The sequence below is a fragment of the Equus quagga genome, chromosome 4 (genome assembly GCF_021613505.1).
Source record: "Equus quagga isolate Etosha38 chromosome 4, UCLA_HA_Equagga_1.0, whole genome shotgun sequence".
NCBI classification, from domain to species: domain Eukaryota; kingdom Metazoa; phylum Chordata; class Mammalia; order Perissodactyla; family Equidae; genus Equus; species Equus quagga.
This window is the reverse complement of record NC_060270.1, coordinates 115,071,064-115,098,485: the sequence shown is the minus strand read 5'-3', so window position 1 is coordinate 115,098,485 and position 27,422 is coordinate 115,071,064. Positions and strand designations below refer to the sequence as shown.

At 35.4% G+C, this 27,422-nt stretch overlaps 1 protein-coding gene across 1 annotated transcript in view; it reads right to left on the bottom strand.

The window, feature by feature from the left end:
• Positions 1–27,422, bottom strand: part of MTX2 (metaxin 2) — a 58,922-nt gene that overhangs the window by 19,144 nt on the left and 12,356 nt on the right. The window contains exons 2-3 of the mRNA XM_046659414.1: positions 15,570–15,617; positions 14,525–14,571 (exon numbers count right to left, since the gene is read on the bottom strand). Coding sequence (XP_046515370.1) covers positions 14,525–14,571; positions 15,570–15,617 — 95 coding nt within the window. The remainder of the gene's footprint in view (positions 1–14,524; positions 14,572–15,569; positions 15,618–27,422) is intronic.

Sequence of the window (27,422 nt, the reverse complement as noted above, 5' to 3'; positions counted from 1 at the left end):
TATTTCCTCAAGAAAAGAAAAAAAAGGACCTGGAATGTTCAACCACTGTGAGGGGGAGTTGTACAATTTGGTCAAAGAGTTTAGGGGAGAAAACTACCCAAATGAATCCAATAAAACAATTACTTACCTGAGGGGAAAAAATCATATAGAAAGAATATGTTCATAGAACACTGAGCCACTTAGCTGAGAGTAATATTTACATTCTAATTATAATCTAAACACTGATTATTAATTTAAACCAAAAAATGAGAGAACTATTGGGAAGATGGGGAACGCAAGAGGGAGGAGAGCTGTAACAGGTGAAATTTCATAGTGTATTCAATAGATCTAGTCAATACATCAATATATTCCATAGATACATCTAAAATTTTTAAAAAAGAGCAACACAAGCATCTTACTTAAAAATATGAAGGTAAATACGTAGGAAAATAATACAGTTAAAGGGACTGAAAGTGGCTGTCTCTGAGTATCAGGATTGGGGTGGGGTAAGGATGGGACAGTAGACTAGTTTTCTTTTTGTGACAAGTCTCTCACATATTGCTGGTGGGAGTGTAAATTGATCCAGACACTTTGAAAATGGTAATATCTAGTGCTGAGCATATGCCTACCCTATTAGCCAACAATTCCACTCCCAGAAATATGCCAAAAAGAAAAGAGGCATATGGTCACTAACATACAGGTACAAACAAGAATGTTCATGGCAGCTTGATCCATAATAACCAAACATTGGGAACAACTCAAATGTCCATTAACAGGAGTAGCATATTTGACTCTAAAGTTCCTAACTCCAAGCTAAAAAGCATATATAGTATGTCACCAATTGCTATTATGAGAAAGGAAAAAGTAAATATAAAAGGATTATCCACTTTTCTTGACTAAATTCTTTAGAAATCACATTCATTGAGAACTTTTAAATCAGAGAAATTCTAGAAACAGTCCTAGGAGTGACACCTGTGATACTCCATGAAGATTCTAAATTCTATTTCTTCACGAATTACTTCTGAATCATATCTTCAGGGAACTACAGCTCAGAGTTTTTGTAAAAATTGGTTTTGAGAAATAAAATATATTTCATTTACACGTAATTGAAAGTAAGGCCAGGAGTCTAAAGAAACAAGGACAATCTGTTACCAATCAATTCAACCCTTACAAATATCTTCAATACTAGATTCAGAAGTTGTTATTGTAGACAACAATGCCACTGTTTGATTAGATTATAAAACTAGAGGTTTTTAAATGTTGGAGAAAACCTTTCAAATGCTGCAGGTAACAGAGTATCAGGAATGCTTCAGACAGGGATCCTACTACAGCAATCCTTCAGCATCATGGTGGCAAGGCTTCTGATTCCTCTTGCTTCTCATGGTTTCCTCTGTCTTTAAAACCAGCTTTTACTGTATAATTCCAAGTCATGTGACTGGTACATAACTAGCAGATAATGGTTATCAGCTCAATGAATGAATGAACAAACATATGAAAATTTGAACAATGCATCAAATCACAAAATAAAGGGTACAGAAATCTAAAGCTCAGTAAATCTTCTAGTTCCAGTGAATTTTTTTTTTTTTAAGATTTTATTTTTTCCTTTTTCTCCCAAAGTCCCCCGGTACATAGCTGGGTATTTTCAGTTGTGGGTCCTTCTATTTGTGGCATGTGGGATGCCGCCTCAGCAGGGCTTGATGAGCGGTGCCATGTCCGCACCCAGGACTCAAACTGGTGAAACCCTGGCCGCTGAAGCAGAGCTCACGAACTCAACCACTGGCCACGGGGTTTCTTAATGAAGCAACAGAAACTTCTGATAATAAAAACATAGGAAAAAAGGCTGCTTAGTCAAAATTCAGAACACAAAATTTCTACTCTACCAATGATTAGGTATAAATCAACGCAATCTCTTGGAAGGCACTTTGGCAACATCTCCCAAAATTCCAAATGTACATATCCTTTGACCCAGCAATAGCATTGCTAGAAATACATCATATGGACATGTGTGCATAAAATTATATAAGATATATGTAAGGATATTCACACTAAGCCCTATTTATAGTAGCAAAATAATTATAATAGCCTAATATCCATCAGTAAAAGAGTGGCTCAATAAACTGGTAAATCTATCAATGGAATATCTGTAGCCCTCAAAAAAGAATGGGGCTGCTCCTCAACTGAAGTTCTCATGCTAAATTCCAAAAGACGTTTCTCCTCTGGAATCTTCTATAAGAGCTACTGAATGACACGAGACAATACACAACAAACGCAGAATTGCTTTCTATGTGATTTCTCTTCTAAAGGCCTAAAGCAAAACATTAAAACATAGCTCTATAAGGCCTGCAAAAGGCTAATTTATTTGGTTCAATGCATAGCTTCCTATGAACTAACTTGATAGGAGGATATGATTTTGAATATCTAGAAGAATGAAGAGAAACCACTTATTCATTCATTCACACACTCAATATATACTTATTGAGTACCTAGTACATATCAGGGACTTTTCTAGGCACTGGGAATAGAGCAGGTGAACATAAAGTCTCAGATTTCATGGAGTTCACAGTCTAACGGAGACAGATGGTAAGGAAATAAACCAGAAAATATGATGGTGATTCCAGCTACTTACAAATACAAAGCAGGACGAAGGTATTGCTATTGTATGTAGAGTGGTCAGATAAGCGCTCATCAATAAGGTAACATCTGAGCATTAACCTGAAGAAAGTTCGGGAGCAAGCCATGGAAATATCTAAGAGAAGAGCAGTCCAAGTTCAAAGGCATGAAGCAGACTTGCGTTTCAACCGGGGTGTTGAGGAACAGCAACAAGACTAGTGTGATGATGGGGAAGTAAGGAAGTGACTGGTAAGAGATGAGATCAGAGAAACAACCAAGAGATCATGTAGGACTTACAGATAATTCTAAGGATTTGGGCTTTTCCTTTAAGTGAGATGAACAGTCATTAGGAGGTCTTGAGCTGCGGATTACTGGAATCTGACTGACATTTTAAAGGATTACAAACAGGATTTTTTATTATAAAGGATTACATATAGAGATTAGATGGTAAAGAGCAGAAGGGTGGAAGCAGGAGAACTAGTTAGGAGGATTTTTACAATAATTCAGGCAAGAAATGATAAAAGCTTGGACCAGTGGGAGTGCTGGAGGTGGTAAGAAGTCAGATTCTGGCTATATTTTTAAGGTAGGACCAAAAGGATTTGCTGATAACTGGATGTGGATATAAGAAAAAGAGAGGACTCCACAGATGACAAAGTTTCTGACATAAACAACTAGAAAGATGGAATTGTCATTTATCAAAATAGGAAAAACTGTGGAATGATCACATTTTGGTGGGAGGAGGGGACTCAGGAGTCTTTAGATGATCTTCTCTAATTATCACTTCTCTCTTAGACTTCTGACAGGAAATGAAAAGCAGACAACTCTGCTCTTTTCAAAGGCCTAGAGTTGCTAAGGTACAACTATATGCTTTGAAATCAGATAAGCAGGTTCTATTGAAACCTTGAGAAGCCCAAGCATGAAGGCCATGCCATCTCTTGTGGACACAGGTGACAGAAGTACCTACAAATCAATATAATCTTTGTCAACACTTTCCTGCAGGTAAGTAATATCAAGGCGTGAAGAAAAGGGTAAAGCTACAGATATTATATAGAATAAAAACACAATCAAGGACAGTTTTTATCTTTGGTAGTTTCTATCCCCTGCATTAACAGATTACCAAGTTTAAAAAGTGAAAAGTCAATTTAACTACCTGGTTAAGTAAGAAGCTTTAAGAAGCTAAGAAGTCATCTAATAAGAGCAGTACTATCTTCTGAAATATTTACTGAGAAGTAACACAGGAAGGAGCTACTGTCAGCAAGAGTCATTTAAAATCTCAGCAACTATGACCTAATATTGAGGAGATTTAAAATAAGCATGCAAGTCTTATAATTAATATAAGTAGGAAAGCAGAATAACATTAATAAGCAAATCAAACAAAACAAAATATCTCAAATACTATGCGTATCTAGTTTCTTCAAGTCATTATTCCCAGAGAAATAAACTAACAATATTCCAGAAAGAAATGTGGAGGCGGGGGAGATCAGTGAAATTAAATTTAAAGCCAAAAAGTCATCCATTTCTTTTACAGAAAACAATAAATATGATGGTTCCTGACAGGAGTAAGAGAATAGAATCTAGAACATTAAAAACCTTAAAAGATCATATATCCTTTGTTTTAATTGCACTATACTTAAAAAAAAAAAGTAATAAAAAAATGCTCAGTTCAGAAAAGGTGAAAATCAACTCTGGTTGAACGGAAACACAGCCAGCCAACAACAGGCCAGCCCTAGTCACTACATGCACTGGAAGGATGCTGGCTCACTGAGATGCTGTCCTTACTATGATTTAGAGTAATATGACTGAATGTTGCTGAATCATAAGCCGTACCACTCTGTTCCCTTACCTGATTATCCTGCAGGATAACGGGCAACCATTAGCACATTCCCACTCCTTAACTGTCACTGGTAAAGTGCCCTAGCAGAACCTAATGGATCCTAACAGAGTACAGATTTAAGAAACAAGTTATTTAAGTGGAAAACTGAAGTGTCTTTCAAAAAATGAGAATCCTCCACCTCATTCTTAAGAGCCAGTTTAGAACAGTAAGGAGTTAATAGAGCAGAAGCCTCCTAGGAGACGTCTCCAAGTGGAATCTTGATGGCTGGACTGCATTAGCTTGAGAAAAGTTCCTTTATCTCATAAGCTTTCTCATTTCTAAAATGAAACCTATTTATTAGGCAGATTAATTGAGGTACTGTATGTAAAACACTTTATACACCATCTGATACATAGCAGTTGAATAAATATAAGGTGTTATTAAAATTAGTAGTAATAATAAATACTCATTTATTCATCTGCAAAGAAAGACTATTTAACCTTAGTAACTTCAAAAGAAAGCTGACTTCACTTATTTTATTACCTTTTAACACCTCCTTAAGAGAAAAAGGTAAATAATAATTATATACTATAATGTATATTTCTTTATAAAATTGTACACTGTGATAAAAAATCTCCAGATAGTAAAAGGATAAATAAGAGACCATAATCAAAAGCACTTTTTTAAAGAATAACAATGTAAAGACTAAATATACGGTTCCTATGTTTTCAGTACAATATCTCATATAAAATCTTTTCTAACAAGTGAATAAAGATATCTTCATATTGACATAAACGTCTACTTCATGAATAATTCTTCAAAGTCACACACACTGATGAAAATGATAAATGAAATGAAAAAAGGCCTGCCCCCCATAACATAAGCTCCATTAGTACACACTGACCATGTTCTATCTTGTCCACTACGTTATCCTTGGCATACAACAGATTTTCAATAATCTGCTTAATGAATAAGCTACAGATATTCATAATAATAAACACTCAATATACCTAAATTCATAGAAAACCAGTAAGCAACAAAAAAGATTAGCATTCTGTTATTTTATGGGCCCAAAGCTCACTGTTTTAAAAAGTTGGATGCAACTCCTGTAAAATTCGGAGGTCTTTTCAAAAATCAATAAAGTTACAAATACCAATAAGCAGATAATTTTTTACAAAACAGTACAGGAATTCAACTTAAAAAAAATTAGCTATGCAGAAGTCATCAGAAACCAAAATTCAGTAAGCATAAACAGCTTTAAATAGAGCAAATTTGTTACCAAAAATACGAAATGCTATTAAGAGTACATATGAAGAGAGATCCCATCAGAGAAGAGGACCTTCCTTACTTAATACAACTCTCACCTGAATACTACTCTTGGAATGTTTGACTCAATTTTAGATACATCAACATCTGACAGCTGTACAAAAAAATCAAGTTCAAAAAGAAAGCAACAAGAAAGATAACCAGTACAGGAAAAGATACAATCTTTTCCTGTTAGAATTAAATATAAATAAAAATAAGTTGTAGGGTCAAAATTAAGCAAAAGAGTTATAAAATAGTCGAAGGTGCAGTCAGAATAATTCTTGTAACCCAAGAACCTAATGCAATACCAGTCACACAGTTGGCACTCAATGAACAATTTGGGAGTAAAGAAAGGGAACTACTTTTTTTCTGAGCTCCTATGATAAACGCTTTAAAATTTTGTTATTTATAGATAAAATAAATATTCTCAACTGAGACAAATAACAATAGCAAACAAACAAGCAAAAAAGAACTCCACCAAATTTAAAATTCTTGGGATAAGCTAAATAGTAGATGGCAGGGATATAACATATATTTATTCCATTTTAATAAACTAATGGTAACACAATATTGAATCGTTAACCAATGAGCAGCACCAACTATCTTCTTTCCTCTTCTTTATTCCAAAAACAAAATGAACATTAACTTGACTTACAAGTTAAATACATAACAATACTTTTTTTTTTTTGAGGAAGATTAGCCCTGAGCTAACATCTGCTGCCAATTCTCCTCTTTTTTGCTGAGAAAGTCTGGCCCTGACCTAACACCTGTGTCCATCTTCCTCTACTTTATATGTGGGATGCCTGCGAAAGCATGGCTTAACAAGCGGTGTGTAGGTCCGCACTTGGGATCCAAACTGGTGAACCCCGGGCCACCAAAGCATGCAAACTTAACTGCTGCACCACCAGGCCAGCCCCATAACAGTACTCTTTAATTGCACTTAAGCAATAAAATCAACACTGCTTGCCAATAAAAATATAAAAATAACTCAAAATTTTTAAGAATTGTACTTAAGTTTTTAAAAGATTAGGTGTTTTATACTGATTAATATAGTGGAATCTAAAGGATTATAAACATAGCTTCTAAATGTATGTAAATCACATTAACAAAGTTATCCAAATTCTAGACAGGGAATCATCCATTTTCAGTTCAACCAGGTAAAGCTATCCTTAGGAGACCTCAGGTTTGCTTCTGTAGGACAAAGCTTCTTTTCATTTCATAATTAAATCTGAAATATTTTATGTAAGAATTCACTAAAGGAATATTCTAAAGCATGCAATGCCATTTTCAGGGCATGAAATGAAAATGGTTCTGAATTTTAATTCCATATCTTGTTTTACCAGGACACAAAGGAAAATCTGTGACAACAACCGAAGAATTATTTTCCACCTTACTGAAAAGGCAGGTTTTAAAATTAAAAACTATGAACAAATCTATCTACAAAATAATTCATTTTTTATATCAAACAGCTGCAGACCCTGTAATTGAAATAATGTACCTAAGGTTACAAATGAAAAGTGTTAGGTATCATTCTTGAAGTGACAGATTAAGCTCCTAATCCAGTTAAAGTAATAGCCATATTTGTAGTTTAACATAAATTAAGACCTTAATTATATTTGTGACTATTTTAAACAAAATAACAAATTTCTTTGTACCTGGGAATGTAATTTATAGCAAAGCCAGGTTCATTTTCCAAACCAATCTATTTCACGCTGCAGAAGGACTCTGGTATAATGTAATTCTTGTTGTAAAATGTTGAAAGAGTAGATTTGCTAAAAGCACAGAAGATGTTTGAAGATAAATGAAGATGCTATTCATTCAAGGGTAATTTCATCCTAGAACTATATGAAAGATGTTTCGCTCACACAGGGTAGTGTGTGGCCTCAAATTTAAGTGTATTTTCAGCTCAAATACAACACTGCTGGATCGATTATGTTGATACTGTATATCTAATAATGAAGAATTCTAGCCTTTTTCTGTTTAAAAATAGACTGTCATTTTTTTCATCTTACTGCTATGTCTTTATTGTTCTGTTTAACAGCAACAAATTTTGAAATCCTGCTTGCTATTTACTTTTTAGACAGAAAAGTATATGGTTAATAGTCTAACCTGCAATCTCTTAGAACCACAAGAGTGTGAATTTTTGCTAAGTTAAATAGATACTTATATTAGCAAACCATTACCCAGTATAACCATTTTATATTATTTTACTAATTACTAAAATGACAACTCTAACAGACACCTAATTCTATTTAGAATATACTGTATTTTCACAAATCCTGTAAGACCAATTTAAATGTTTTATATACAGCATACCATTTATGTATTGAGGGATTAATATTAATACTGACAATTTTTTTAATCTGCTAAATTCTGTTTGCAATTTAAGTTCACAGTTATCTTTTCTAAAGATCACATTTTACATATTTAAATCATTCCAGATACTATAAGCATGAATCATGAAAATGCTTTAATACTTCTGGTATACAAAAGGTGATGTAATAGAAGACATTCAATCTGAAGAATTTAAATTCAGTGATATTAAGGAAACACCTGCAGCCTCCATTTTGCTCATTTAAAATACCGAAAAGGATTTTCCTAGTCCCCTTACATAATAAATGTTCCCTAAACTCTCTCTCCTCCTCAGCTTTCCTTTCCTTCTCGTAATCCTGCAAAAGTGAATACAGAAAGAAGCCTGATTTTGCACAGGATGATCAAAGTGGGAGAAATGAACAGACTCCAAAAAACTAAAATTTTACATTTTATGAAACTTTTGGAAAGTTGTATCAATTTTTAAAATGTGTTGCATAAAATAGTATTCTATTAATTCTCTAGTAAAATATATCCACTGGTGTCATCCTACTTGCATTTATATCAGGTATAAACTGACACTTAAAAATTGCATACGACCATGAACTACTCGTTTAAAGCAAAAATGTATCTAACCAAACTGAAAATTCAAAATCATTTCCTCTAAACTGCAGGTAAGCTGTCCACTGTGCCCATCTGAATGACACAATGACACGGCAAGTTTACAGCGGCTGTATTTTCATAATCACAGTTGTTTCTCCACTGCAACAACTGACCTGCAGTCCCAAAGGAGAGAGCTACTCCTCCTTCCTGCTCTTCCCCAATCACTACATTCGGATATTACCATTTAACCGCTAATTAATACGTCCACCTAAAAAGCATCGTTTGCTAAAAGGAAAAAGCATGGGTCAACTAACTATTTATCAGCAGATCTGACGTTAGTGTTCACGGCCCAGCATTAATGGGGCCTATAAAAATGATGACTTCTTTTAATGATACATTTTCAACAGAAAGAAAATAGTTTTTTTCCTGTCGTCTTCCCTTTCATTTTTAGAGACAAAGTATTTATTCACAAAGGGTAACAAAAAATGAGAATATTAAATGGAATAGGATATTCCTCTTAATCTCAGTTTAAATGTTATTCTTACTTGAACTAATTAAATACTGAGTAGGTGAAAAGTAAGATTACTGTTTCATGTAGCATTCTAACAATGATTATCAGTTTGAGACACTCTCTAAAAATGTATTCAATAATTAAGCTTCTACAATATTGAGACTAAGACATATAAAAAAGGAAAACATTTCTTTTTAAATTGGCTTTATTTATACTAAACAAAATCCTTTCTAAAACTTCATAGAAAGTAACATTACACTATATAAAGACATTCACAAAATATGTATAAAATCTTTGAAATAAAAATAGGCACTGATTAAGCATTCAAATATCATTTTGTATCTGTACTTATTTCACCTTTTTCAAGAGTCCCATTTATTACCTAAGTTGAGCTTCACAATAACTCATAATATAGGTAAGATTGTCTATCACATTTCAAAGACCTAAAAGCTGAAACATGTTTATCTTTCACATCTTAATGTAATCTATAAATTGTAAGATACAATTTACTAGGACATGTCAGAAATGATGTTTGAATTAAGGGGCCACTGATTTTTGGATGAACATTCAAAGATCTGTATCATTGCACTGAACTGATACGCAGCAAAGTGTTATGAGTGTGGACACTCGACTCAGACTCCCTGGGTTTGCATTCCAGCTCTGCCACAACCTTCTTATGTAAGTTTGGGCCAAGTGCTTAACCATTCTGCCTCAATTTCCTAATCTGTAAAATGGGAATAATCATACTACCTACCTCACAGGGCTGCTGTGCGTGAGGATTATCCACAATACCTGAAGTACATAGAACAAGACCTTGCAGATGGAGTAAGTGCTGTGTAAACTGTAACTAGGGTTATTATCGTGGTTCTTACTCCGACATTATCTGCAGAATCAAGATTATAATAGCACCTACCTCATACAGCTGATGTAAGGATTAAATGAGTTAATAAGAATTAGGTGCTCAGTACAGCGATGCACACACAGTGGGCACGCAGCCAATGCCGCTGTTGCCTGTTTACCTCCACAGGCAGTGGGCTCTGACCTTGGGCAGAGCTTTCCTGAGCTTCAGTTTCCACACCTTTAAATGAGGTTAGTAAGACTACCCTACACTCGGATTACGGTAAGGACTGAAGGAGATACTTCACATAAAAGCTCTCAGTAGACTGCCTTATACAATAAAAGCATCCAATAAATATTCACTTTTAAGACAAATCTTATTCAGTATTATTAAAATATTTTGTTTGAATTAAAGCATATAATATTAACATTTTTTAGGTACAGAATTAAGAATGATTACAAAAATTATTAATGCTCACACAAATTCAAATATGTCCAAAAAATTCTTACACCTAACACATATTTTAATTATTCTGGTGTTTTTAGGCATTACAAACCCTCAAGTTTCATTCCTCCTGCTGACATTGATTATATGCACTTCTGTCAAGAATCAGGAGAGAAGGAAATAATAACCAACATTCATTGCATATTTACAATATGCCAGGTACTTATCTAAGTGCTTTATATGTATTAACACTTTCAATCCGTGTAACGCCCAAGAGGAGAGCTTCTACTCTATCTCCATTTTACAGGTGAGGAGATCTGAAACAAAGAGTAATGTTGAAGGTATGCTGTATTTGGAACAGAGAGCAACTGCCCATTTCATTCGTGGAATCTGCTATTAAAAACAGCACATACTGAATCAGTAAAGACATAAACTTCTTGAAGAAAACCAAATAAAACATTTTTTGTGGAAAACTTGTGGAGTTCATATGTATTTGCTCATACTGTATTTCTAGACATGTGTGTCCAATACAAGAGCCACAAGCTACATGTGGCTATTGAGCACTTGAAATGCGGCTTGCACAAATTGAGACATACTCTAAGTGTAAAAAAATATCAGATTTTGAACTTAATATAAAAAATGTAAAACAGCCCAGAAATAAATTCTGTATTGATTACATGTTAAAATCATAATATTTGGAAACACTGGGTTAAATAAAATGTATTATTAAAATTAATTTCACCTGTTTCTTTTTACTTTTTTAGTGGGACTACTACAGAATTTTAAACTACATATGCGGCCAACATCATATAAATTATGTATCTATTGGACAGTTGTTTTAGATTCAAGGGTGAGTAGAATTATTATCACAGAGAATTCTTATCAAAGTTCTTTTCCCAATCAATACAAGCCTAAGTCCTTCAAAGTGGAATTATTATGGAATGGAAGAGCTCTGTGTTTGTATGTAAAATACTGTGTGTGTGTGTGTGTGTGTGTGTGTATGTGTGTGTACTGCTATATATACATACATATATGCACATACTGCTCATGAGAACCAGAGAAAACACTACACTAATACTTCACCATATTCGACATACAAGATTATTTTATGACCAAACACTTCAGGCAGTATCAATACTTTGTGGACGAGGGAAGGAAAGCAAATCTAAGTGAAAATAACAGCCATGGGGAAAAAATTTATTTTCTTTTAAACTGAAATCATACAGGTTCCTTTAATCAAAAAAGATTTAACCATTTAGTTCCAGGGGTATAATAAATGCCAAGTCTATGTGGTATGATAAATTTTCTGATGGCTTAACTGGTAAACTATTAAAATATCTGATGCTTGATATCTGGTATCTTCTAGAAAATATCCAGTTTATGGATACCTGTCACATTGTTTTGATCAATTTTATATATTTAACTGATTCTTCTGAACGGATGCTGGTCCACTATATAGAAGAAAATTACTCCATAAAGTTTACATCAGATATCTGGAAAAGTCACATTTATAGTCATGGCTACTATCAGCTGTCAAGTCAAAGCATATTGAAGAAGTCCAAGAATTTTTAATATATGCTGGTTAATTTATCATCTAAGTGACATATGTAGGATAACAAACAAATTGAAAAGGTTAAGTAAAATTCTGCATTTTAAAAGGTTCTTTTTTTCTGGTTTTATTTTTAATTGCAACTATGACTTGAGAAGCTAATGGTGAGAAAGCAAATTAATAGGAACCATAAAAAAGAGTTGCTAAATAAAGTACACACACTAAGATTTCTTTTTTCATCTATTTCTGAGATCATTTAAGATGTTAATTTTTTTTCTTAACAGTGATATACTGATGTCTTGCTTTGTACTGAAAACTAGTTAAACCATCTATTCCATGGTTTCTCAACACTGACACTATTTACATTTGGGGCTGGCTAATTCTTTGCTGTGGAGAGACTGTCCTGTGCACTGGGAGACGTTTTAATAGCACCCCCAGCGTCTACGCACTAGATGCCAAAAGCAGTTGTGACAACCCAAAAAGGTCTAACCACCATCAAAAGTCCTCTGTGGGAGAGAAATCTCCCTCAGTTAAGAACCACCGGTCTATTCCTACCAAAATACCTTCCTATTTGGTGAAAATGACTTCAGTACTTCCTAAACTACTCTTCTTTAGTTTTAGGGGTTCTTCATAGGGGATCCCCAAAAAGCTTCCAACAGGGAGATCAGTAAACCTCCTGAAACCATATGCAGAACAGCCTGGATGCATTTTTATTTGTGTGTGTGCAATGGAACGTTTTCTGGAGAAATGTGCTATAGCTTTCACCAGATCCTGAAACAATTATTCCAAAAATGGCAATAAAAAGAGTTAAGAATTAGTATTTCAACTAAAATATTCACTGTGCCCTGAAAATATCTTTTCAAATATATAAAGATTGAAAATACTATTTTATATGTACACAGCAAATAACTTACTTGTGCTATCAGCAGTCAGGCAAAATTGCTTTTACCACACTTACAAACTCTTCATTCAACAAACATTTACTGAGTACATTCTATATGCTAGGCACTATGTTATTAGTATTTGAAAGCTAAACTTAAATTCCATCTCCCTTACCAAAAAAAAAAGATTAATAAATAGCAGTATAAAGTCTGTATTTGTTGCATAATAACCAACTGAGAATTTCTGCTTCTCAAAAGTTAACATAAGAAAGAAAACACACTAGTGATAATACTAGCGCCTAAAGGAAAAATAAAAGTAAATCAATAAAATAAATGTAATTTATATTCTTGGTAAAAGGATATAAAATAAATCTTCTAAAAGAAAGAAACGTAAAGATACTCATTGATACTCACACAAATAAATTATTGTCCAAACACATTTCTTTCCATCTTTTCCCCTTTCCTGCCTTAAGCAAAACAAAAATGTACTGAACGACACACTATGTACCAGACATAGTCATTAAGCACAGAGGACATAAAGTTGAATAAAAAAATATGAGATGAGGGGCTGGCCCCGTGGCCGAGTGGTTGAGTTCGCGCGCTCCGCTGCAGGCGGCCCAGTGTTTCATTGGTTCGAATCCTGGGCGCGGACATGGCACTGCTCATCAAAACCACGCTGAGGCAGCGTCCCACATACCACAACTAGAAGAATCCACAACGAAGAATATACAACTATGTACTGGGGGGCTTTGGGGAGAAAAAGGAAATAATAAAATCTTTAAAAAAAAAAAAAATATGAGATGACCAAGTGCCTAGCATCATACCAAGAACACAGCAAAAGCTTACAGTTCCTTTTCTTCCCTTTCTTTCTGTCCTCAAGAAGCGCGCAGTCTCACCTCCAATAAATGTCACATGTCTTAGATTTCTCTTTTAAGTTATCTTTTAGATGCTGCACAATAAAATCCTCTTTATGACTCAAACTAAATAAATAAATAATAAATATGTAAAATGTTTCAATAATTTTAATTCTATAATCTACATAAACATTTCTTTTTTTTTTAAAGCCAACAATCCCCATGTATCCTATTCTTCCTACAGTGCAGTTTAAAGTTTATAGGGCCGTTAATCTTTATGGATTACACAATTGTGATATACAACTTGAAGGGCGACTGCATTCAATAAGTGGTTTGGGGATAATAGACACTAATGTAATCAATAAATATAGAAGGAATGGCTAGAGAAGAATATGTCTGCTTCAGGATTACCAAATGGATTAAGGCTAGAACGAGTACAATGAGAGAATGATGCTTAAAAATACGTGGTGAATAAATCTTCACAAATAAGTTAGAAACTAATTCTGTGTCCATAAATGAACATATCACCCCACATAATCAGTACCATCATATCTAGCCAAAAGCAAAACAATGACTAAGAAAGAGAAAGCACCTAGTGATTTTTATAACAGAATGAACAATGAAAGTTTCTATGTTTATTCCATCTACTGGAAACAATTAACTGAATAATATTACATAATAAAATTATACTTCACAAAGAGACGTTATATTGATAATGTTAAATCACACAGAAAAATTCTAAGCACACCGTATCAGACCATCTGGAGAGGAAAAGAATAATTGCAACTCACAGTGAAAAAGTATTATTAAATTATTCACATATTTACCTGCACAGCAAGAGAAGCTGCATTGTCAGAAAGCAAAATTTGCTCGCCTGTGGAAATACAACAAAAGGTCTGAGTCAAAAGTGAGATTGCTAAACAAGTAAAATACACTTGTAAATTTTTTGTTTTTAAAAACTATTCCTATTTTTCAAAACAAAAGTTATAGCCTTTTGCTAATATAATTATGAAGTTCTGTATCAATGTTATTGTGTAATTTTAATTTTAATTAAATTATCATGTTATGTAAATAATGGTGGAAGAAGACTATTTCCTCTAAAACTATTTGATCATTTATCGCATCTTATCAACAATATGTAAGTAAAATGGCTCATTTAAAAACAAATTCATTCTTCTGGTTTTCAAGAAATATTCCTCTTCTTTTCATTAAAATTAAGTAAAACAGTCTCTGCTCAAACCTCTCTAGTTAAAAGTAAAAGCATTCAAAATCCTATCAAACCAGCTTGCAGTTAATATTGCACAGTGTGTCTAGGTCTGTCACACAAAAGAAAGATGACAAGTTCGCTGCAATAAAAATTCCATGCTTAGAAGACTAGGGCTGCTGCCTATTAGTCTTCATTACTTTGCAGTCTTCTGACAACTGTAGCAGGCTGCTGAGCCCCAAATGGGGTCCATAATGTGATCTGATGATATATGAAGAGCTGCTAAAGGGAGCCTGAACCATCCTAGCCTATACATTTTAACAGTTCCTTTTTACTGAGAGCCCACTTTACCACAGGACTTCAAAAATCTGCTGTGTCAGCTATTGGCGCAGTAAATCTGCCAACTGCTCCTGCAACCACATCATTTTGCACTGCCTACAGCAGCCAATATAATGAGTCAATAATAAACTAAGCACCTTATAGGCCATGAATAGTTGGTTTACACTGGCAGACACAAGTTTAGGTAAAATCTGCTAGACAAATTATACAAGGGAATCCCTTCTTTATGCCTTATGTTCTCTTTGCAGTCAGTTATATTATTGAGGGCTTTTTGTGGTAATAAATATGTTTTGATATAAAGCCATTTTTAATTGTGAACAAGTACCTACCTTTTAGTTGCTGATATAAAGTAGCATTTTCAGGCCAAGGTTCTGCAGCTGTGGAAACAAGGTAGTGAAAATGAGGCACATGGGGCAAAAACATATCAATGACCAACCAAATTAATAAGCACATACACATACACATTAATGCCTGGAGCATTTAGAGCCAATAGCCAAGATTACCTGAAATACGGCAACTAATCAACCTACCTTAGATTCTGTGGTAATCTATATAAGGAGGTTAGATAATTTGTTTTAAATGCATGTTTGGTTTACTGTTTGGTGGTGGGTTTTTTTCGTTATGGGGAGGAGGTGAAGAACATCTTGCCCAATCAAAAGTGAGAATTTAAGAGCCAGCCCCATGGCCAAGTGGTTAAGTTCAGGCGCTCTGCTTCAGTGGCCTGGGGTTTGCTGGTTCGGACCTAGGCACAGACCTACACATCACTCATCAGGCCATGCCACGGTGGCATCTCACATAGAACTAGAATGACTTGTATCTAGGAGATACAACAATGTACTGGGGCTTTAGAGAGGAAAAAAAAAAAGAGGAAGATGGCAACAGATGTTAGCTCAAGGCCAATCTTCCTCACCAAAAAAACCAAAAATTACATACTTAAAAAAAAAGGTGAGAATTTAAAAAATAAAACACCCTAAATGCTACTGTTCCTTTAGCCTCCGTCAAACAAAGACATGTAAAAAATGTTACTCATACATATAAAAAGATACTGAATTTCCATTCACTATAAAAAAAATAGTGAAACAATGTTTACAATATTTTACAGTAAAGTTTTAACAAAGTAAATTTTCAAACAGAGAATACTTTATGAAGGAATCAAATGGATCAGGCTGTGCACATTTCCTTATAAGCTGGCAGTATTTAAATATACAGAGGAACCCTGTTGTATTCTAGAACGCTTCAATGCCTTGACCCCACTACCACCACCCCACAAAAACAAAGAGGAGCAGCACAATGAAGCAATAAGTACTTAAAATGTGAAACAAAGCTGGCAAAGCTAATTTTAGGCCTGAAGCCAAGCTTGACCTTGATTCTCAACCTCTCAGCTAGAGAAGACTAGTTACAAACAGAATATTAGCAACCTACCAGTGCTTGGGAAAAGCACTAGATATGAATTTTGTCTAATCAACCGCACTTAAGAAGCAATGCCTCCACTGAGAATGTACAGGGTATCATTTGTTGAATTCTTCTTTGTAAAAGCCACAAAACAGCAGAATCACCAATTCTAACACAGTACTACATTTGCTCTCAGCAAGGGAGTAAATTAAATATATGACATTTGATAATAATTGGTATTATTCTTAAGTTTAAACTAATCCAGTCTCTGTGACATAGCAACAAATTATTTTTTAATATATAATTCTAGCTGATTTTTTAAAAAAGAAATTTATATGTGAAGTATTTTTTTCTTAAGACAGGTATTTAAGATGCACTAAAAGAGTCCTGGGGAAGGGGAACCCCTTAATTTGCTTTTATTTACACTTTAGAATGAAAAGGAAAACATGGTAGTAGTATTATAAATTCTAAATGCTACTTTTGGTTTGGTTTGGGCTACAGAAAATTAAACTCATATTTAGGGACAATACCATGAAATCATAAAGCAAATAATGGATCATACACAGTTTTGTATGCTGTTACCCACGATATTATACATATATGTAAAGGCTACTGAATTTCAACTCATGTACCAAAAAGGCAGTGAAACTAAATATTTATTATATGTTACTGTAAGCTTTTTAACAAAGTAAAATTTCAAAAAGAACCCAATTAACCTGTGTAACGGTTTTTAAAATAAAAGTCATGGAAACAAAAACAAGCTGACATCAGCGAATTACTGAAAAATAACCTTTTAGGATAAACTGTATGGTCAGCACACCCACACCATTTACATCTATATGAGAAACAATACAACAAGGTTCATTTGTTACAAGACCCTACATCATCAAAGATTCAATTATGTGCATTATATTAATCTTATTAAACAATAAAGCATAGGAATAAAATTTACAAAAATTTCAAACATATTGAAACTAAGTTCCTTGAGGGTACAGATGTATCACATGTATCTGTGTATGCCACACTGTACCATGTTTTGCACATAGTTGGTGTTCATTAATTGTGCATGGAAAGAAAGAAAAGGGATATCTGATTAAACCTACCACTCTATTCCCTAAACATTCTAGCTAATCGAAGTTTCACTGAATTTAATATTATCAACTATGTTAAAGTAATGGGGTGTTCCAATTAAACATTCTGGTAATTTTAACATTTGCTTAGCTGTTTTGAGTACATAGTAGACACGGATCACAAATTTTCAAAACAATGGAATAACACAGCATTAAATATAGGCTGAATACAATTTAAGTGTTCTTTGATAAATCAGAAGCTACTTCACTTACTCTGCAACACTGCAGAGTTGTCACATGAACAGCAATTTATGTGTTCAGTAATCCCAGTTAAAAGTTAACTCATCATCACCCCATGGATTCTCCAGATCTAATACAACAGACATATGTGAAAGTAAAAGAAATCTTGCAACGTATTACCTGACTGCAAATAAGAATAAAGAAATTGCCTACAAACACTAAAGCTCTCTTATTAAGAACCTAAAGTTGGAAACAGGGGTGAAGGGAGTATGTTTTTCTTGATCCAAGATACACACTATGCTCCAACTCAGAAATTATTACTGAAAATAAATTCTGAGAAAGTCACTCTGCATAAATGTCTCATGTTATCTTCACAAATAGAATCTATTTCAAAGAGAGAAGGCAAGGAGGCTGATATAAACCTCTATAACCATGTTTCTTCATAGCTTGGAATTCCAGCACATCCAGACCAGGAGGCAAAAAAATGCTAGAGGATGCAGGGAATGACCAGCTGCCTATCTCACCCATGAGCAGCTCAGAGTACAAAAACACCACTAATTCAGTGCACTGCCTACATGAACAGCTCAAATAACTACATTTCAAGCATGACACGGGAGAAGAACTGGCTAGTGTGTTATTTGATAAGAGGGCCAAAAGTGAAAATCCTAAGTTGTGCGGCCTGGCAGCGGATCTACGAATCAACCATGGAGGCATCGTTCTAGGAAATGAGCTCTGCTGCAACTGCCTTCACAAGAATTCCATGAATCATGAACATTATTATCCACACATAACACAGTGCAAAGCCCATTTCTTGGTTTAGGTAACATTATTTAAGGCCTTTTTATTGAGAATGCCTATTATGTGAAAAACAAAGTCCAAAAATACAACTTCTTCCTCACTCCTCTTTTCCAAGGTCAGACAGGTCAATATCCACCCTTGCTCCTGACTATGTGTAAAAAGAGAGGGAGATTGAGAATTTAATATTATAGTGCTGACAACAGACGTTAAAAATCTGTAACATTTAAAAAGAAAAATTTTTTTAAAACAATATAACATTTTCATCTCTTCCTAGTTTTACCTCAGTCAACCTAAAATGTTTTAGACCACAGAGTAACTTTAATAGTGAATAAAATCTCATGACTCACCTATCCTATTTTCATTTCTACCACCAAAAGCACTCCCTGATGTGAAGTGCCTTTTTAAACCTGCCTGAGGGAAGAGCCAGCCATAGAATGAATATAGAAGGTGAGACTAAAAGTTTCTGAACAGGAGGCTGGGAGGAAACGGGGACTGAGAGAGAATGCTGTCCAATGCTGTCAAGGTGCCAGTTACCGGAACTACAAGCACATCAAAGGACACGCTATGCTTAACACACACCAATAGTTTGTGTGGCTCTTGGAATAAAGAACAGATTCCTCAACTTGGCCATGCACATCACCATCTCTACCTCTCTGGCCTCATCGTACCTCCACCCAGCTCTGTACTCTAGCCACAGTGGCCTGCATCCAGTTTCTGAATGCTCCACATTCCTTCCCGCTGTTTCCTCTACCCTGGAGCAACCTTCCCCACCCACCATATCCTCACATCTCAGCTCAAACATCACTTCCTCAGGTTGGGCCAGCTTCTTGGATGTCCAACCTGAGCAGTTGCACAGGGCCCACACTTAGAAGGGCTCCCCGCTTGGTTTAATGTTCTGCTGTCACAGTCTTAGAATTCTCTTGAACAAGGGACCTCACATTTTCATTTTGCATTGGGTCTACAAATTACTGGAAGCTAAGCATCATGAATCCAGGGTTCATGTCTGATTTTTGCTCAGTATTCCATCCCTAGACTCTAGCACCTAACAGGCAATCAGTAAATGCTGGCTGAATAAATATTTGTTTTTATTATTACCATTATCATTATTGTTATTATTATGTACCATTTAGGCTAACAACACAGCAGAGAAGACAAAGAAACTACACAACATGGTCAAAAAAGGGAAACTTTACCCAGAGAACTTCAATACTACAACCAATAATGCAACTGTAAAAATATTAAACAGTTGCCTGAAAATAGTTGGCAGAACCCAATTCTATAAACTTATCTATGCACCAACCCTAAAACTGGAAATTTATTTTTATCAAATATATAGTTTCCATGAGCTATTACTGTGGTAACGTTCTCAAAACTAACATGCAGCCCTCAACCATCTGACAATTCATCCTGCTGTTCCACTTTCACATTCTGTAACTCTAACTCACTTTTTAAAATCTCATGTCCCCATCAATACAATATTTGAGCATGCAGGCCCAAACAGATTTAGAAATCATATGGTTGGTATTCCTGAGCTAATAAATCATGGGCATTATAAAACATACACTAAAAAAGAAAGGAGAGGTAAGAAATAAAGTAAAATCTGAATCCCAGTATTTTCTTCCTGTACTTCAAAGGACTGTCTTGCATAACACAGGGTATATACACCCCACCTCACTTTGGAAAACACTGTTCTAATTAAATAAGTAACTACTTATTTGCAGTTTCAGCAGGGAACCCAGCCATTCATGTACCCTTGAACAAAGAAGAGTCCTCCTCTATTCCAGTGAAATCATCTTTTTTGACCACAGAAAAAGCCTGGAAAGAACACAGCTAAATTAATTGGGGCGGGGGGTAGGGGGGGTAACCTGCCTACCTATCTACCCAACAACAGGACCCTCGTATCCTACCAGAACACTTACAATTTCCCCAATGGGGGCCAGCCCCATGGCCAAGTGGTTGAGTTCTTGCGCTCCACTTCGGCAGCCCACGGTTTCACCAGTTCGGATCCTGGGCGCGGACACAGCACCACTCGTCAGGCCACGCTGAGGCAGCATCCCACATGCCACAACTAGAAGGACCCACAACTAAAAATATACAACTTTGTACTGGGGGGCTTTGGGGAGAAGAAACAAAAAATTTCCCCCACATACGTCACACTTTCTCACCTTCCTGACCTTGCTCAAATTGTTCCCCTCGGTCCAGGAGATCCCTTCACCACCACATACCTAAATCCTACACGTTTTTCAAGACCAAGTTTACATGCTGCTTCCATCAAGAAGGCTTTTGTAACAAACCTAATTTGTTAGATGTTTTCTAATTTGTTAGGCTTTTGTAAACAAATCTAATTTCTCCTTTATCGATACCGTCCACAACAGTTTGTACCTGTCTTACACCATATATTACTTTCTACTCTATTAATACGTCAAAATCTTATCTCCCTTTCTAGACAGTGAGTTCCAAGAATGTGAAAAATTCCTATGGTCCTGAGACTATTTATTAAAGACGGTTTCTCAATAGCTCTAAACTGAACAAGACATTTACCGTAATATATGCCAAAATATGAAATTCAAATTAAGCCAAGATTTAAGCTTTTTAGTCTAAGTATCATTTAAAGCAAATATCTTTATTACAAGAGTTCCAAAGTAAAACTATCCACCTTTCAGAAATTCATTCTTTCACAATAAGAAACGATGATATCATTTTCATACCAAAGCAGTAACTTACTCTAAGGTAGTCTTAGCAACCTATGTTATATTAGTTCCTTCTTTAAAATTAGAAGACTTATTTCATAGCAAGACTCATGAAAGTTTTTATCATTTTTATAAAGAATATATTCTATTTTATAGATACAAATAGAGAACATCTAGAAATGAAGCAAGTATCAGGGCACCCATAACTAAGCTTCTATCCAATCAATGTTATTAAAAGTCTTTTTCCCACTTAGTCCTTTACCTCCTTTGCAATTTTGCCCAGGAAAATTATGATTATATTACATTTAGTATGTCTTTCACCAGGAGCAAAGGAGCTGCCTCTTAAAGTTTCAGTCTTCAGTAGGATGGAGAGTTGTTTTATACAAATAACTGTTTTCAAATTTTTCAAAGAAACTTTCTCTACTCCTGCATTTACATCAGAGGAGAACAAAGTTTAAAGAGAGGGAGAGAGGATACACACTTGGACTTCTGAAAGCCATTAAGATAAAATAAATAACGTATAAATAAATTAGTGGTAGAAATGCACACATGGTGAAGCAACACCCACAGCCCCAAAAACATGTATTTCCTTCTCCTTTAATTATCTTTAAGGTACACACTATTTTTAAGCTTTATCAACCAAAACAACATAAAAAATCATTTTTTACTACCAGTCAATTACAATTTTTAGAGAAAGGACTACTGGGCAATAAATTCACATATGTACGCCCCGCGGTCTCTTAAAGGACTGGACAATTTACCTGCAGCATTGCTCGAGTATCAAGTTAGGTGATAAGTCATTCTGGTGACAGATGATCTATCTATTCCATTCAACCCAGGGTATTACACAGTAGAAAAGTGCTATGACCTAATAAACAAGTCTAATCCCAAAGTCCATCTCTTGATGATCTAATCTAAGAGGCCAAGAGAAGGCCATGAAAAGAGGTGCCCTCTGTTGTCATCTTTTTTTTTTAAGTTCTGCATTCTTAATGTACAACAAGACTCTCCCATATGAATGTAAGGTGAGACATAATTTGTAGGATAATAGGCACTAATATTACACGCTGCTTCAGTACTGTCATATTTCCAATCCATCAAATTGATTAATGCCATAATAACTCTACACAAACCTATCATTTGTGCACTAATGAAGTCAAACCCAGTTTATCCCTAGGCAACTAGATTCTGAAAGCTCGTAGATGTCATCTCTTCAGCTTCCGAAGACTATTCAGACAGTGTCATACAAAAGGATTAAGAAACATGTGTAGTTTATCTCCAAATTTGGATGGCTTTCTGCCAAAGGTGTAAATGCAACTACTACTAACACAACAAAATGCTCAAAGAGCACTTGGCAGCTCTTAAACACGGACAAGTTACTGCAAGACACACAGAGAAAAGAAGGAAATAAATTTACTAGTTTGACAGAAATACTGTGATGATGATACGGGACTTTATCAAAACCAGAATTTTAAAAGCTGTGTATTAGATTCAACAGCAATTCAACCTGCAAACTATAGTACAATTCAAAGATAACACTGTATCTCAGATAATATTGATCATGAAATGATTAAATAGTGATGCCCCCGAGCTACTGTTTGATAGAGGATATTTAACTATAGTAGACAGGATGTGTAAGCAGGAAGTGACTCTTCCCACAAAAGGAATTGTTTTTTCTTTTTTTTTCCTTTTTCTCCCCAAAGCCCCCCAGTACATAGCTGTACATTCTTCGTTGTGGGTCCTTCCAGTTGTGCCATGTGGGATGCCGCCTCAGCGTGGCTCGATGAGCAGTGCCATGTCCATGCCCAGGACCCGAACCAACGAAACACCGGGCCGCCTGCAGCAGAGCGCGTGAACTTAACCACTCGGCCATGGGGCCAGCCCCCCACAAGAGGAATTTTAAAACATTCTCCCCTTCACCTCAACAGTCAGAGATCAATACTCATGTCAGAAAGTGACTCATTTTGGAGAATGGAGAAGTGCGATGTCATGCTGTCATTTCCATAAATTTAAAAAACTGGCAGGTATCATTTTGTAACATAGTGGTAAGGCCACTGCCTCAATGCACAACAAACAAAATACCATAGGGGCTGGCCCAGTGGCACAGCAGTTAAGTGTGCACGTTCCACTTCGGCGGCCTGAGGTTCGCAAGTTTGGATCCCGGGTGCGGACATGGCACCACTTGGCACACCATGCTGTGGCAGGTGTCCCACATATAAAGTAGAGGAAGATGGGCATGGATGTTAGCTCAGGGCCAGTCTTCCTCAGCAAAAAGAGGTGGATTGGCAGCAGTTAGCTCAGGGCTAATCTTCCTCAAATAATAAAAAAAATAAAAAATAAATACCACAGACTGGATGGCTTATAAACAACAGAAATTTATTTCTCACAGTTCTGGAGGCTGGAAGTCCAAGATCAGGGTGCCTGCATGGTCGGGTTCTGGTGGAGGCCCTCTTCCAGGATGCTGACTGCTGACTTCTTGCTGTGTCCTCACCCGGCAGAAGTGGCTAGAGAGCTCTCTTAATCTCTTTTATAAGGCACTAGTTCTAATCATGAGGGCTCTGCTCTCAATGCCTAATCACCTTCTAATACCATCACCTTGGGGATTAGGATTTCAGTACGTGAGTTTTGGGAGGACATAAACGTTCCATTCATGGCTTCATATTATACATAGCTCTCATTTTAGAAAATAAATTTAGCCATATTCTACAAACCTGTTTTATCATTCGTTCAATAAATATTCACAGAACATACGCATACATATATATTTTCCCCCACAGAATATATTGTGCCAGGCACCATTCTAAGCACTAAAGATAAAATTATAAAGAAAAGCAAGTAACTGCCTTTAAGGCACTTAGACTTTAGTAGTACCATGTGGCCTATTTCCATATTTGTTACCTTTATAATGTTTCAAGTTAAAAACTTTTGACAAATATTGAAGTCTATCTGACTAGAACAATAAAGATTCTCTGATATACTGGTTACAAGGCTTAATTCGTTTTGGTCTACATGTTATATAGAACTAAGAAAAAACATACAACAGTACACAATCTCATGAATGCCAATGTACTGAGCCCATTACAAATAACTCAAATCATATCTCGCAAATCTCTCATCAATATCTCCAACCACCCATTCATTTGTAACAAAGTAGTAAACAAAAGATTAAAATTATTCAAAGTGAGGGTACATGACTGAATGATACAGAAGAATTAATATCCAAGGCAAATGGGTTTGAACATCTTGACATCCAGGAAGCAGAGGATAGAAAGCAAAACAGATTAAAAATTCAGGAAAACTGGTGGAGGGCAGAACTTCCCCTTCACAACCAAAGCTGGAGACCAAATAAAACTAGAGAATAACGAGAATCTATCTCCTTCTAGTCAGACACTACCCAGACTTCTGTCTAGGCAGATGATGAAGATGATGGCAGTTGTGGTAGCAGTTAAGATTCCTCAAGACTCAAAGAGCTTATATCTAGAATATATAAATAACACTTACAATTCAATAATAAAAAAGACAAATAATCCAATTTTTTTTAACAGGCATAGGATTTGAATGGACATTTCTCCAAAGGAGATATATGAATGGCCAACAAGCACATGAAAAGATATTCAATATCATTAGTCATTAGGGAAATGCAAATCAAAACCACAATGAGATACCACTTCAGACCTACTAGAATGGCTATAATCAAGACAGACAACAACAAATGTTTAAAGGATGTGCAAAATCTGGAACTCTTACACATCGCTGTTGGGAATACATAAAGTTTGGCAGTTTCTCAAAACATTAAACACAGAATTACCATATGATCCAGCAATTCCACTCCTAGGTTTCACCCAGGAGAAAGGAAAAAACATATATCCACACAAAGACTTGTACACGAATGTTCACAGCAGCGTTATTCACAATAGTCAAAAACTGCAAATAACCCAGACGACCATCAAGCGGTGAATGGATAAACAAAATGCAGTATATCCATACAAGAGCATATTATTTGGCAATAAAAAGGAACCAAGTATTGATACATGCTAAAACACAGATAAACTTCAAAAGCATTACGCTCAACAAAAAAATCCAGTCACTAAAGAAAACATATTGTACGATTCCATTTATATGAAATGTTTAGAACAGGCAAATCTAAATCTACAGAGACAGAAAGGAGATTAGCAGTCGACTCAGGCTGAGGATGGGAACAGGAAGTGATGTACCTGGGCAAGAGATTTCTTCTTAGGGTGATGAAAACCTCTACAATTAAATTGTGGTAATAATCACAACTCTGTAAATATACTAAAAGTCAATCAATCGTATACTTAAAAGGGGAATGTAACTTATGCCTCAGTAAAGCTGAGACACAGAGAAAACTTTAAGATTCTCACTGCATTTACTGTGCACTGAAGTGCTGGACATATTAGCTACCTCACAACAACTTTATGAAGCAGAGATTATTATTGTTATCCCTATTTTACAACAAGAAAGCTAAGGCACAGCATAAGTAATTTGCCTGAAGTCACAGTGCTAACGAGTGACAAGAGCCAGGGCTCGAACCCAGCTAGTCTGGCTCAAGTCAGTGAACCCACAACCTAGCTAAACTCTTACGGAGCCCACAAATAAACATTCTTGAGTATTAATTAATTATTAGAATTAAAGCAATTATAATCATCCTACAACAGTGGTTCTCAATCCTTAGTGTATAAAAATCACCTGAGGAATTTAACAAAATTGTGTACTTCTACCAAACCCTAAACTCAAGAGATTCTGATACTGTAGAGATGAGGACCAAGAATACAAACTTGCCACAAGCACTTCCAGTAAATCTGACACAGTTGGTCTGTGAAAACCACAAAAAAGGACTGTGCTGAGGGCGCAGAATGCACTTGAAATCAGATTAAGTTCTTTTCACCTCTTTCATTCATGTGCCTGAGAATGTGGTAGTGAGGATCTGTGTAGATTAATTTTATTCAAGAAGATTTTCTCCATTTTATTCTAATTAAGTATTTGTGGATATGGCTTAAAAGCCAAGTTTTAAAACATGCCTTAGTAACACATTGCAATTTTACAGTGTTCCGGAGTAAGCCTTTAAGAGTAATGAACTGAGGCCTCACTTATTTTGGAACGAATGTGGTTAACAGAGAGTTTTTCCATCAGATGTAATCAATAAAGAAAGTAAAATTAAGTTAGTAATTGTGACACTTGAAGACGAGCCATCTAACCCATCTATGTGAAACTAGAGATCAATTTCAAAATGGTATTTAAGGATCAATTTCGTAAAACTGACAAACTTCTGGAGTTTAACAAGGGTCAGGAAAACAAATTCACAACATCAACAAGCCAATGACCACGGCTAAAATGAACACAAGTTAAATTTAAAACCTTCCATTCCTTCTTAACAAGTACACATGTGTCATCTTCTCCAATGGTTACATTTAGACTTTGTCCCATTATAAAACTGATCCACCATTTTTCATTAATTTCCAATAAAAAGCAGGCCAATGATATGCGATTATGAATAGACATGAACCTTGTTGCTTAGACTCAAAATTTGAATTCTTTTTAAAAATGGTAATCTGAAATTCATAAAAGAAGAGGAAACACTGACACCATGTCTGAGCTTTTCTCAGAAATAGAGATGAATGTGAGATCAACAGCAGAGCTATACAAAAACAGCTGGTTAAGATTAAAAGTGCAATTTCTGGCCAAAAACCAGAAGACAAACAGCTCCACACAAGTATCAGACCTCAACAACGTGAACAATGTTAACCTTCACGGTTTAATGGTTCTCTCAATCTAATCCCAGAAAACGCAAAATAAATGTCCCTCAAACTAAGGAGCCATTCTCCCCACTACTGTAAACATACAATCACTGTAACAACAGCACCTATTTCTTTAAGTATCTACCATGTGCTCACTGTTCCGAGTACTTCACGTATGGGGGCTCTGTCACATTAAGCTCCTCCCTCACTGCTCCCAGCTAGCATGAAACAAATGATCC